A 13042-nucleotide genomic window follows, 5' to 3' on the forward strand; every position below is an offset into this window, starting at 1 on the left:
TTGACAAAGTCTGCTTTTTTCTTTTATGCTTTTTTCTGAGTCTTGTCTAAGCAGTCTGAGTACCCCAAGATTACAAGGATTTTCACTTATGTTTTCTTCTAGAATTTTTATAGTTCAGCTTTTATATTTAGATGTGTGATCCATTTTGAGTTAATTTTTATATATAGTGTGAGATAAGGATTGAGGATAATTTTTCTCATGGATATCCAGTTGTTGTAGCAGTGTGTGTTGAAAAGCCTGTCCTTGTTGTTGAAAATCAATGTGTGGGTCTATTCCTGAATTTTCTTTTCTGTTCCATTTAAACAAGCTTGTTGGGATTTTGATTGGGATTGTGTTGACTCTATAAATCAGTTTGGGTAGATTGTTGCCTTACTTTCTGAATTAGTTTGACATTAATTTTCTCTTTATTCTTTGATAGAATGCACCAGTGATGAATGTCACATAGTTTTGGGATTTTCTTTAAGGAAAAATTTTTTTTTTTTAAGATTTTATTTATTTGACAGAGAGATAGCACAAGTAAGCGGAGTGGCAGTCAGAGGGAGAGAGAGAAGCAGGCTCTCTCTGCTGAGCAGGGAGCCCAATGCGGGCTCGTTCCCAGGACCCTGGAATCATGACCTGAACTGAAGGCAGACACTTAACCAACTGAGCCACCCAGGTGCCCCAACAAAAAGATTTTTAAATCATAAATTTAATTTCTTATTAGATATAAAACTATTCAGTTTTTCTGTTTCTTGTGTCATTTTTCATAATTTGTTTTTCAATAATTTTGTTTTATTTCAACACAATCAGTGTTTCAATCCTCTTTTCCTTGTTGTTCCGCAAAGGATCCTTTTTAGATATTTTTCCCTACCTGTCCCCATGAAATTTTAATACCACAGATAATGCTATAGATCCCATTTATATATTGATTTGTGTATCTGTGTGTGTTTTGTTTTGTTTTGTTTTCTGTTTTGTTTTAAAGTAGGCTCCCTGCCTAGTGTGGAGCCCAGTGTAGGGCTTGAGCTCAAGACCCTGAGATTGAGACCTGAGCTAAAATCAAGAATCAGACACTTAACCAACGGAGCCACCCAGGCGCCCCTGTATATCTGTGTTTTATAAATAAGAGAGTAAGATTTTTTTGATCTCCTAGAACCAATTTTTGTCCATTTGGAGATAATGTCACCCCTTTTAAGAATGCATGATCCAAGTTGTCAGATTTGTTGATTTATAATTGTCCACAGTACAGCTGGGTGGCTCAGTCGTTAAGTGTCTGCCTTTGGCTCAGGTCATGATCCCAGGGTTCTAGGATCAAGCCCCGCATCCAGCTCCCTGCTGTTCAGGAAGTCTGCTCCTCTCCCCCGCACTCCCCTGGTTGTGTTCCCTTTCTCACTGTGTCTCTCTCTGTCAAATAAATAAATAAAATATTCAAAAAAAAATTACCCACAGTATTCCTTTATTCTTTTCATGACTGTAAAATTTGTAGTATCTATCCCTTGTGGTATTCATGATATTATTAATTTGTGTTTTCTTTTTTTCCTTGATCTAGTTACATTTTTATAAATTTTGATTTTTTTCATAGAACCAGTTTTTTGCTGTTTTAATTTTTTCCCTTTTGTATGGCACCCTCTATTTTGTTTATTTCTATTCTTTATATTTCTCTTTACTTTGGGTTAATTTCACTCTTCATTTTCTAGTTTCTTAAAGTGTGAAGCTTACATAATTGATTTTAAACTTTTTTCTTTTTAGGTTTATTTTAGAGAGAGAGAGCAGGGGGGGGGCAGAGGAAGAGGGAGAGAATTTCAAGCAGACTGCATGCTGAGCGCAGGGGCTCGATCTGAGGCCCCAAGATCATGAGCTGAAATCAAGAGTCAGCCACTCAACTGACTGAGCCACCGAGGCACCCCTAAACTTTTTTCTTTTGTAATATGATCATGAGGGGTTTCTGGGTGGCTCAGTCATTAAAAATCTGCCTTTGGCTCAGGTCATGGGTCCGGGGTCCTAGGATTGAGCCCTGTGATGGGCTCTTATTGAGGAGCCTGCTTCTCCCTCTCCCCTTGCTTGTGTTCTCTCTCTGTCAAATAAATAAAATCTTAAAAAAATCATAAAAATCTATACATGTTTCTATAAATATTGTGGTTAGGTGCATCCCACAAATCTTGATATGTTTTCATTCTTATTAAGGTCATTTCATATTCAGTAGGGTGCATTTTTTATGTTTGGATTCAGTTTTAAGGATCCCTCATTCTTTTTTTAAAATTTTATTTATTCATTTGACAGAACTAGAGAGAGAACAGAGAGAACAGCAGGGGGAGCATTAGGCAGAGGAGAGGGAGAAGCAGGCTCACTGAGCCAAGAGCCCAAAACAGCGCTTGATCCCAGGACCCTGGGATCATGACCTGAACCGAAGGCAGACGCTTAACCAACTGAGCTACCCAGGCACCCTGGAATAATTCTTTAAAGAGAAACTTCTCTTCATCTATTTGGTTATCCTGTAATGTTGCTTGTATTGAAAGAGTAGGACACAAGCTTGATTCTTTTTTATCAGTTGATCCACCATATACCATATGATCTCATTCGTATGTGGAATTTAAGAAAGAAAACAGATGAACATATGGAAAGGGGGAAGAGAAAAAAAGGAGAGAGGGAAACAGCCATAGGAGACTCTTAATGATAGAGAACAAACTGAGGGTTGATGGAAGGGGATGGGCTGGATGGGTGGTGGTTATTAAGCAGGGCACTTGTTATGATGAGCACTGAATGTTGTATGTGAGTGATAAAATGCTGACTTCTACTCCAGAAACCACTATGTACTGTATGTTCAATACCTAAAATTTAAATTTAAGAAAAACATTTGAAAAAACAAAATAGTTGATCCACTAACATTCTTCAGTGGTAACCACTTAGTTGTGTGTTTTTGTTTTTGTTTTTGAAGATTTTATTTTTAAGTAATCTCTACATGAAGCATGGAGTTTGAACTCAAGCCCAAAGATGCAAGACAAGAATTGCATGCTCCACTGACTGAGCCAGCCAGGCACCCCAGTTTTTTGTGTTTTTTTTTTTTCTTTTTAAGATTTTATTTATTTGACAGATCACAAGTAGGCAGATAAGCAAGCAGAGAGAGAGGGGGAAGCAGGCTCCCTGCTGAGCAGAGAGCCCGATGCGGGGCTCGATCCCAGGACCCGGAGATCATGACCTGAGCCAAAGGCAGAGGCTTAACCCACTGAGCCACCCCGGCACCCCAGGTTTTTTTTTTTTTTAAGTGTCCTTAAAATTCATAAATGTCAACATATTTGATGTCTTAATTCAGTGCAGTGATTATTCTTATTGATATTCCAGTTGTTCAATTTTTGGCCGGTGGAACCCTTTAAAATTAGTTACTAAGTTCTTTTGATGTAACCCTAGTAGTGTCTGATAGATATTTCATTCACAACAGATATTCTAGCTCATCTTCTGTATTTCATGCTCCAGACCTGGAACGCCACTATACCTTTGTATCAGCCCTGGTACCTTTCTCCAAAGTACCCCGGTTGTCTTTAATGGAAATAGTGTTTGGAAATCACATTCTGGTCATTAGGGATGTTCTTTTCTGCTGGGTAAATAAGAGGATTCTGAAACGTAAAATTCTTCTGGTTAAGTATTGAGCACAAAGCAATGTGATATGTAGCAAAAAGCCCTGGAATGGGAGCCAATTCCTCTATTCATTTATCAAGTATTTATTGAGTATCAGGTGCCAGACACTCTTTTATACATAGGAGATACAACAGTGACCAAAATTGGCAAAAATTCTGCCTTTATGAGAGTTTACAGTCTAGTTAACCCAAGATACTTATTGAAACAACTGTTACTTATCTTGGCCAACATCTTGCCTTTTGGGTCTTTCCTCATTTATAAGAGTATAAAATTGTACTAAATGGTCTGTAGTGTTTTCATTTGAAAAATTTAATGATTTCTGTTTCTTGCTTCTGTGCTTATTCAGTAATATTTGCAGTGTTCCTCTCCTCTCTTTTTCTTATCCTCTTACAGAAATGACAGAAGAGGAACAGTTTGCTCTGGCTCTCAAAATGAGTGAGCAGGAAGCTAGGGAGATGAACAGCCAGGAGGAGGAAGAAGAGGAGCTCTTGAGAAAAGCCATTGCAGAAAGCCTGAATGTAAATATGCTATGTTGAAAGAGTTTGTGAGGCTTGATCAGCAGTATATATATTTTTATTACTTCTGCAGTGCTACAGTTGCATTAGGAACTAGCTCTAGTAGTTCATAGGGTTTTTAACTCACAAATATTTCCCATAATAATTTTTAAAGTGCTTGTCGAATTGTTGGTGAACCCAATTTGAAGTGTTCTGTTAATTTTATATGAAAGAGTTTTCTTCCACCCCACAGTTTTTCAATACATGGTTTAAGAGAGTTTAGTAGTTGGCAGCTTTTGAAGAGTTACAAAGTCCCAAGAAACTAAAAAGGAGTAAGATAAGGCGCTTACCTCCCCTGTTTTGGGGGAGATCGAAGACAATGAGAAACTAGAGGTGGGTTTTGGGGAAAAAAATGAGCAGTTAAACATTTTCAAATAATGTTAAATTGTGATTTGAATATGTATACTTGAAATTATTTTAAATGTGAAGGATATTTGCCAGTGGCAGATCCTGAGCCATCCTTTATGTCATTCATGTTTCTATATTAGAAAAGGGCTTAGTATGGTGATCTACTATAGCATTTTGCACATAGTAGGCTTTTGGTACACATTGTGGAAGTCATTTGAATTGAGCATCTACGTTTTGGACAGGAGAATCTCTTAGGGGACAGTGACTTCCCTGTTTTGTCCTTCCTGTGACCCTTCATGTATAGCTATTTTAATAATAAACCTGGTCTGGTGTGGGATCACTTGTTTCAGAGTTGCCGGCCTTCTGATGCTTCTGCTACCAGATCTCGACCTCTGGCCACTGGACCATCTTCACAGTCCCACCAAGAGAAAACCACAGACTCTGGGACCACTGAAGGCATGTCTCCCTGTTCTGACTCCTTCCACTCATCAAGTATAACTATATCACAGGGATCTCGTGCTGAGAGTAGATATACAGAAATGCCCCAAATCCCTTTGGTGGTATTAAAGAGGTTAAATCCGAAAATAGTTGAGATCTCACTAATACCCAGCATACTTTTATCTCCAAGGAAAAGTCAACATTTGGTTAAGCACAAAGAAGAGCCTTTTACCCACATTATGTAATTCTTGGTAAGTGATTACTTACCAAGCCCTCTTAATAAAGAACAGTTTGTCCTTAGCCCTACTTTTTCTCAAATACCTACAGGCATATGGCAGCTGGTACCTCCATCACTGTTTAAAGGCTCACATATCAGTCAGGGAAACGAGGCTGAGGAAAGAGAGGAGCCTTGGGACCACACTGAAAAAACTGAAGAGGAGCCGGTCTTTGGCAGCTCAGGAAGCTGGGATCAGTCAAGCCAGCCAGTGTTTGAGAATGAGAACGTTAAATGTTTTGACAGATGTACTGGCCACTTGGCTGAGCACACACAGTGTGGGAAGCCACAGGAAAGTACTGGGAGGGGTTGTGTTTTTCACAAAGCTGCCCAGGGTAGGGGGGACACATCTAGGCACTGTCTGCCTATGCCAGCAGATGCCAAAGGTCCCCAGGATGTTGGGGGCACTGTGCACTACTTCTGGGGTATTCCATTCTGCCCTGCTGGAGTAGATCCTAACCAATATACCAAGGTCATTCTCTGCCAGTTGGAGGTTTATCAAAAGAGCCTAAAAATGGCTCAGAGGCAGCTCTTTAAAAAAAAAGGGTTTGGGGAACCAGTGTTACCTAGACCTCCTTCTCTGATCCAGAATGAATGTGGCCAAGGAGATCAGGCTAGTGAAAAAAATGAAGGCGTCTCAGAAGATATGGGAGATGAAGACAAAGAGGAGAGGCAGGAGTCTAGGGCATCTGTCTGGCACTCAAAAACCAAGGATTTCCAAGAAAGCCCAATTAAAAGCTTGAAAGAGAAACTTTTGTTGGAGGAAGAACCAACAACCAGTCATGGTCAGGTAAGGGTCAGTGATGCTGTGATTAAGGATGATTTATTCACAGTTTAAAACAAGGATTATTATAGCTATTTGTTCTTTTTGTGGTCTTTTTTTCCTGATTTTTAAAGTAACACGTGCTCACTATGGAAAATTAGGGAAGTACAGAAGAGTGTAAGGAAGAAAAAAATTACCCATAATTTCAGACCAAGAGGCAATCATCATTATTTCTATGCATTTAAAAATATTTTTTCTCTTAAAATTTTCAACAAAATGAAGACTCTAATGTATAAGCTGTTTCTTTTTCCCACTTAGTAGTTTATGTTAGATCTTTTCCTATTAAGTATACTTGAAAACATTCTATATATGGATGTATCATAATTTTTTATGTTTTAAAATTTTTATTATTTCTAAAAAGATAAGTTTTTGAATAGGTAGCAATACTAATATGGCCCATGGATCAGAAAGATGTCAGTGCAGTCTGTCTCCTGTCCCCTTCTCAAGCCAACCAGTCCCTTCCTTGAAGTCAGTCTATATTATTGGTTTCTAGTATATCCTTCTAAGATATTATATGTGGTACAAACAGATCTGTATACATACTCTTTTTCTCACCTATTTTTACACAAACGACCACATAATCTATACATTATTCTGTACCTTGCTTTTCTTCACTGAAATATTTCTGAGATCATTCCATAACACACATACATAAAGAATTTCTTCCTTTTTTTGGGTGTGTAATATATGGTGTTCAGATGAGTTTATTTTATCCAGTACCCCTTTGGTGGACTTTAGGTTGTTTTTGATATTTTACTGTTACAAACACTACTGCACTGATTACTCTTCTATGAAGATGTTTCACCCACATGGGAAATTTTTGCATAATTTCTTATAGATGTAATTGGTGGATCAAAGGACATACACATTTACAATTTTGTTACTCTTGCCAAATTCTCTTCCATAGAGATTGTATCAATTTACACTCACAACAGTGTATTAGTACCAGCTTCCCACTACCAATTCCAAATCAATACTATCAGGACTTTCTGACCTTTGCCAATTTGAGGAATGAAAAATACTATCTCAATACAGTCTTAATTTGCATTTCTGTTATTGGGTTGCAGTTGAAACCCGTTTATAGTTCCTTTCTGTCTGTTTAGATCTGTGGGCATTTTTCTTTTTCAACTGTCTTTTTCTTAGTGGTTTGTAGGTACCCTTTATTAGGGGAAGTGGTCCTTTTTGATATGAAGAGCCGATAGTTTTCCAGTATATTTTTTACCCCACATGATGGTATATTTTTGATTTTGCTTGTGGTGGTTTTCTCTTATTTACCAAAAACAGTCCCCTGTTTCGGAACATTTAGGTTGTCTTTTCAGTTTTTTTCTGACATATCTAGATTGTGTTATATATCAAAGCTTATGTTCTGTTTTTTTTTTCCTCTGAGTATTATAAAAGCAATCATATAGTTATAAACTGTGTAAACTATAAGTTTAGAGAGTATTCTATTTTATGACTGTACTGTTCTTTGTTGCTGTTTCTGTTTTTGGGCTCTGAGTTTTTGGTTTTGTTTTGCTATTGTTTATTTTTCTTATAATAAGGGTTTAAGAAATGGAAGCTATGAGAAACATCATAGTATAGTGTAGAGAGCATGGATTTGGAGTTTGAATTTTGACTTTTGTATATGTCCTTGAGCAAGCCATTTAACCTCTCTGAATCTTAGTTTTTACGTCTGTAAATTGGGAATAGCAGTTCATGAACAATAGTTTTAATGATTAAAGTGAATTATGTAAAATGTCTGCGATGATGCTTAGGAGATTGTAGGCACTCATTAAATGGTAGTTCTCTCTAAAGGATCAGAAGGCCATTCATTGAGGGTACCTATGGGAATCATTCTTCCTCAGCAGCCTTATTCATCCACATTCTGGAAAGGTTGCTGTATAGAAAGAAAAAGCATTTTTCTTAAGAGTTCTTTTAGCAACTTGGCTCTTTTCCAAAGGAAGGTTAGTTTGTGCTTATGATAACATGTTTTGTTTGTTAGTTCTTTGCAACTAAGAGAGACTTCCACTTAAGAGAATAAATGAACTCTAAAGAATGAACATTTATTTATTATATTTGTTGACTGATTTATTGTAATTCATTTTGTTAGCTTGAAAATCCCAGGGGCCAGAGTTGTAGAACATAGACTTCTGTCAAGTTCTGACATTTGAAATGTGCCTTTGGAATAACTTGGAAGTGTTCAGAACCTAATGGCGGCCATTGGTTGAAGTTCTCTAACTTCCCTGAACTGGCCACCAACTACTACTAATAGTATTATTGATTGCTACTATTTGGCCACAACCAATCAAATCAAGCTAGTTTAATTAAAAAGAGTACTTTATCATAAGGAAACCGGGTGCCTCATAAATTCTAAAACAGGATGGTAACCAAGCATGGACAAGGTATAGGGTCTAGAATAATTTTTCTGTATCTCATTGCTATATTGTATCTTCTTCATTTTTCTCCCCTGTGTATTGGCTTCATTTGCTTCTCTTTCACAGTGGTTGGTGGAAGACACTGATCCTACAATTCCCAAACTTAAATACAGGTTAAAGGAGATTTTTTCTTTCTCAATACCAATTTCAAATTTCTAGGAAAGGACTTAACCGCCCCTTTGCAGTTAGTAGTCTTCACCAGCCCAGTTGACTGTGGCCTAAAGTGAGGTCTGTGTCAAACTGTACAAATGGCTGAGTCCACTGCTATAATATAGTAGGAGGGGTGACGTACTGGCCTCAGTAAAAGGAGACCAGGCAGACAACCTAGTAAGTATCCAATATAGTCATTGTCATTAACATTAATTTTAGAAATCAAAACTGTTGAAAAATGCTGAAAAGTTTAAAGAATAAAGTTGAAAGCATTCACAGTCCTGTTATCTAGTGATATATTCCTTCATCTTATCTTCTATACCTATTTTTATATGGTTTCCATCATATCATATTTTTGTATTTTAAGTTAACATTATATAAACATTTTCTTATAAAATTATTTATAGATTTCACTTTTAATGACTATGTAATATTCTGGTTTATGAATTTATCATAATATTTTAACCCTTTTCCTATTGTGGGATATTTTGCTTATGATAAACATCTTTTTTAAATAAAATACTATTTTATTTACAATTAGTATCCTTTGGGGAGCCTGTCTGGCTTAGTTGGTGGAATGTGCAACTCTTGATCTTGGGATTGTGAGTTTAAGCCCCATGTTGGGTGTGGAGATTACTTTTAAACATAAAATCTTAAAAAGATAAATAAAATAAAATAATTATTCTTAGAGATAGGAGCAAGGAAAATTCTGGATTAAAGAGCTATGAACGTAAAAATAGGACTTGCTATTTATTGCCAAATTGCATTTCAGAAAGGTTGATCATATGTGTGCTTCTTCCTCTCCACAATGCATGAGAATGCCTAGTTCACTGCAGTCTTGCCAACACAGAATAGTATCTTTAAAAGACAAAATAAATAAACTTACTAATTTTATAGTCTAATGTAAGTCTGCAGTTGTAATTTCACCACTTACATTGGTCTTTTGCTTTCAGGAACTGTGGGTATAAAGAATTTATGTGCTTATTAAACATTTTCTGTTGGTTATGACTTTGCTGGAGCTGCCCAGTTGTGAGACTCCTTGGTTGACAGAGATAACAAAAGGTTCCCAGAACTAGGGACTTAGAAAAACATTCACCTTAGGGCAAATCACTTTAAGTATATATGAAGGTTATAAAAGCTTTCGAATCATAACTAATTTCTGGCATCACAGAAACAACAGAGGGGTTGTTGATGAAGATGGAGAGGTCATCTTGATGGCCGTACAGCAGGGAAGTGGAGTAGTAGCATATTGATGTGGTCACTACTTTTCTGGGTCTGATATTTAATTTTTCAGTCCAGATACTGGAATTTGTTTTTCAGAAATGGCTGGATTGTGTGGGGGGTGTGAGAACTGACTTTGACTTGTCAAACTTCAAGCTGATATGTACACCAAATGACAGTTTGTTAATTTACTATACAAGATAGACATTTTTGGTGACCACAGTATTCAGGTCCACCCTCTACTACTGTACCTCCTAGGATGAAGGTACCTAAAGGGCTGAAAATAGTAATCAGGAAATGGTAATAGTTAAGGGATGATTCAACTAGTCTTTGGAAAGACCGATAAGCTACTAGTACATGATAATAGAGGACATTTCTCTGGTGACCAAATGATGTGTCTGTTCATTTTTACTTCTCAAGCTATGGTGTTGAAGACACTGCTTGATTCTGAATCTTTGGATTTTTCTTTTTTAGATTCATTCAGACTATCATCCCTTTTTCATTAACATTTTATTTCTATAGGCAAATTCAACGTCTTGATTGGGCCACAGCTTCCTTAGGTTAAGTTACATTCATATCATGCATCCCTGTTCAAATTGATTATATTTGGGTATTCTAATAAAATTTTGTTTGCTTGTTTTGCTATGTTATTTTCATATTCTAGAAGAACCTCACTTTACCTTTATGTTCAGATTGCTATCATGGAGGTATAAGTTTAGAAATTAAAAATGATTTATTGAAATGAAGATATTCTTGGAATTCTGTGTCGAAATGGTTGTAAGATTATTTGAATAAACAATAATGGTTAGAACATGTGTTTTGGAGTCCGATCCCAGCTCTACTTTTGACCAACTCTGTAATTTTGGGCAAATTGTTTAACCCGTCAAAGTTTCACTTTCCTCATTTCCAAAAAAACTTAATAGTTTCTGCCTCGGAAGGTTCTTGTGAAGATTAAAGGAGATAATGTAAAGTGATTTTCATAAAGGCTTGGCACTTAGTAGGTGTACAGTAATTTAAAAAAAAACAGAAAGGTAAAGATATGCTTTAGCTGAAGGTAGAGATGGAGGTATCTTATAATTTAGCATTGCCTTCATGGCTTCTGAAGCCCAAGTTTAGTCAACTCTAGTTATTCTAAGATGGTAAAATCTATTAAATGGACACTAGGTGTCAGTATCTACTATTTTTTTTTTTTTGATATTTCAGTAATGAAACTTTTATCATTACTGAATTGAAACAAATAGGTGACGTATTTATTGCTGTTGTATTTTAGCCCTTTTGACAGTTTTGTTCAACCCTCATTTTTCATAATGACTGTATTCTTGATCATTGTACAGCTTTATCTTTCCTTTGAAGGAAGGCTCATCTCAGCTATTTCTGTCTTTTAGTATATTTTATTATTTGCCTGAGTGGTACAGAGATGCCAGACTTGTTTAGGTTATTTATATCCCATTAGGAGACCCTGAAAACTTCAGCTAGTAGCTTTCTATCTATTGGAAGAAGCCTCTCAGCTCAGGTACTTCTTTGAAGTCTCCCTAAGGCAGCAGTACCTGCTTTTTCTGTACACCTACATTTAATGAGTAGACCTTTGCTCCAGCTTCACTATTAATCATAGAAAATAATCTTTTTTTAAAATCCAGTCCCTACTTGTTACATTTTTAAAAAGATATCCCTGTAGCCAGATAATAAAATCATAGTGGCAGATTTGTAGCGAAAGGAATCTTTATAATCTTCCCTTTGGGATGTTCTGTGTTATGGTTTGGTTGTGTTCAGAGAGACTTCTTCACAGATTGCAGTGTTTTCCCCAGTTAAATATTTCCCATTGAAAACTGGGCTTTTCTCTATGTTTCCTCCTTCTGCAACAGAACTTTATAGTTGTTTTTTTGAAATCATGATTCATTTGACTCACCAATTAATATTTATGTGTCTTGCATTTTACAAAGGACATCAGCTATGTTATCTTTTTAAATTCTCACAATAACAGTCTGTGAGGCAATCCAGTAATCGTTTTAAGATGAGGAAACAGATTGAGATGTGACACCCTAGATTACGGAGTTAAGGGATGATCCACCTGTGATGTAAATCCCACTCTTCTGACTCCATAGGATATGTTTTTTTCTACTGAAACTTACTGATTTACGTAAAATGTTTTATTCTTACTGCTAATTGCAGAGTGGTAATGCTGAGCAATTAAAAGGTTTTTTTTAAAGAGGAGAAACCAGTTCATCTGTGCCTATATATTTAGGATGTTATATTTCTTTGCAGTCTTCCCAAGGGCTATTTGTTGAAGAAACTTCTGAAGAAGGAAACTCTGTACCTGCCTCACAAAGGTAAGAATATAAGTTGTTCTGGGTCTGAATTTCCTGATGGTGCTAGATTAAGAGAGATGAAGCACATGAGTGAGACTGTACAGGGACAGCTTGCCAGGGATCTTTTAGCTCCTTTATAAGTACAGACTGAGAAAAATCATTATCTTCCAGTTCTCAAATATGTATCTCATAGAAGCCTGGCATATTAGAATGGAAGAGATCTTAGGAGGTGTTGTCATTGTTTTGTTATAGTCCAGCCATCTTGGCACATATCCCATTTTTACCATTCCTAAAAGTGTTTACATTCTGCTGCTCTCTTAACCTAACTTCCTTTGTCAATCTGAAGGCTCTCGACTAGTTTCTTTGCAGTCCTTCTAGTCCTCCTGTCCCCTTTGATTTCCTCTACTTATGCTTATTTTGTCTGCATGTCCAAATTGCATACATCTTTTAAGTCTACTCTTAAGACTTATATTTTTTATTATTCGTATTATTCAGGTCACAGAGAACATGGGTCATCCTCACTCCCTGTACTGTGCCACTTTTAATCTGGTTGTATCTTATTTTTCCCTTAAATTGTTGTATTTGCATTACCTCCTCAGTTATTCTTGCCGATTGACTGATGGGGTTACCTTCTTAGGTCTTCTCACTTAATAATATATAGTGGTTGATTGATTACAAACTGCTTATCAACTGGATCAGGTTTTTTAATTTTCCCTTTTATATGGTAGTTGACCTTTGGGGATTACTCAAGAGCTAATTTTGTGTTGAGTGACCTCCACTTCTCATATGAAAGTTGAGGCCCAATTACCATTTGCTGTACTTTGGTTGTGCTTCTTAGGGTTTTGGTTAAATTGATAGTACTAGGTATTTCTTTCTGAGTTGAAGAATATGGTTTTGGTTTGATT

At 36.5% G+C, this 13042-nt stretch overlaps 1 protein-coding gene across 2 annotated transcripts in view; it reads left to right on the forward strand.

Moving 5' to 3' along the window:
- UIMC1 (ubiquitin interaction motif containing 1) overlaps nucleotides 1-13042 on the forward strand; it is a 133261-nt gene that overhangs the window by 68207 nt on the left and 52012 nt on the right. For both annotated transcript variants that reach the window (XM_045999404.1, XM_045999405.1), the window contains 4 exons: nucleotides 4003-4127; nucleotides 4862-4967; nucleotides 5277-6013; nucleotides 12094-12158. In XM_045999404.1, the coding sequence (XP_045855360.1) occupies nucleotides 4003-4127; nucleotides 4862-4967; nucleotides 5277-6013; nucleotides 12094-12158 (1033 nt within the window). The remainder of the gene's footprint in view (nucleotides 1-4002; nucleotides 4128-4861; nucleotides 4968-5276; nucleotides 6014-12093; nucleotides 12159-13042) is intronic.

This window comes from Meles meles, chromosome 3 (genome assembly GCF_922984935.1).
Source record: "Meles meles chromosome 3, mMelMel3.1 paternal haplotype, whole genome shotgun sequence".
Classification (NCBI taxonomy): Eukaryota; Metazoa; Chordata; class Mammalia; order Carnivora; family Mustelidae; genus Meles; species Meles meles.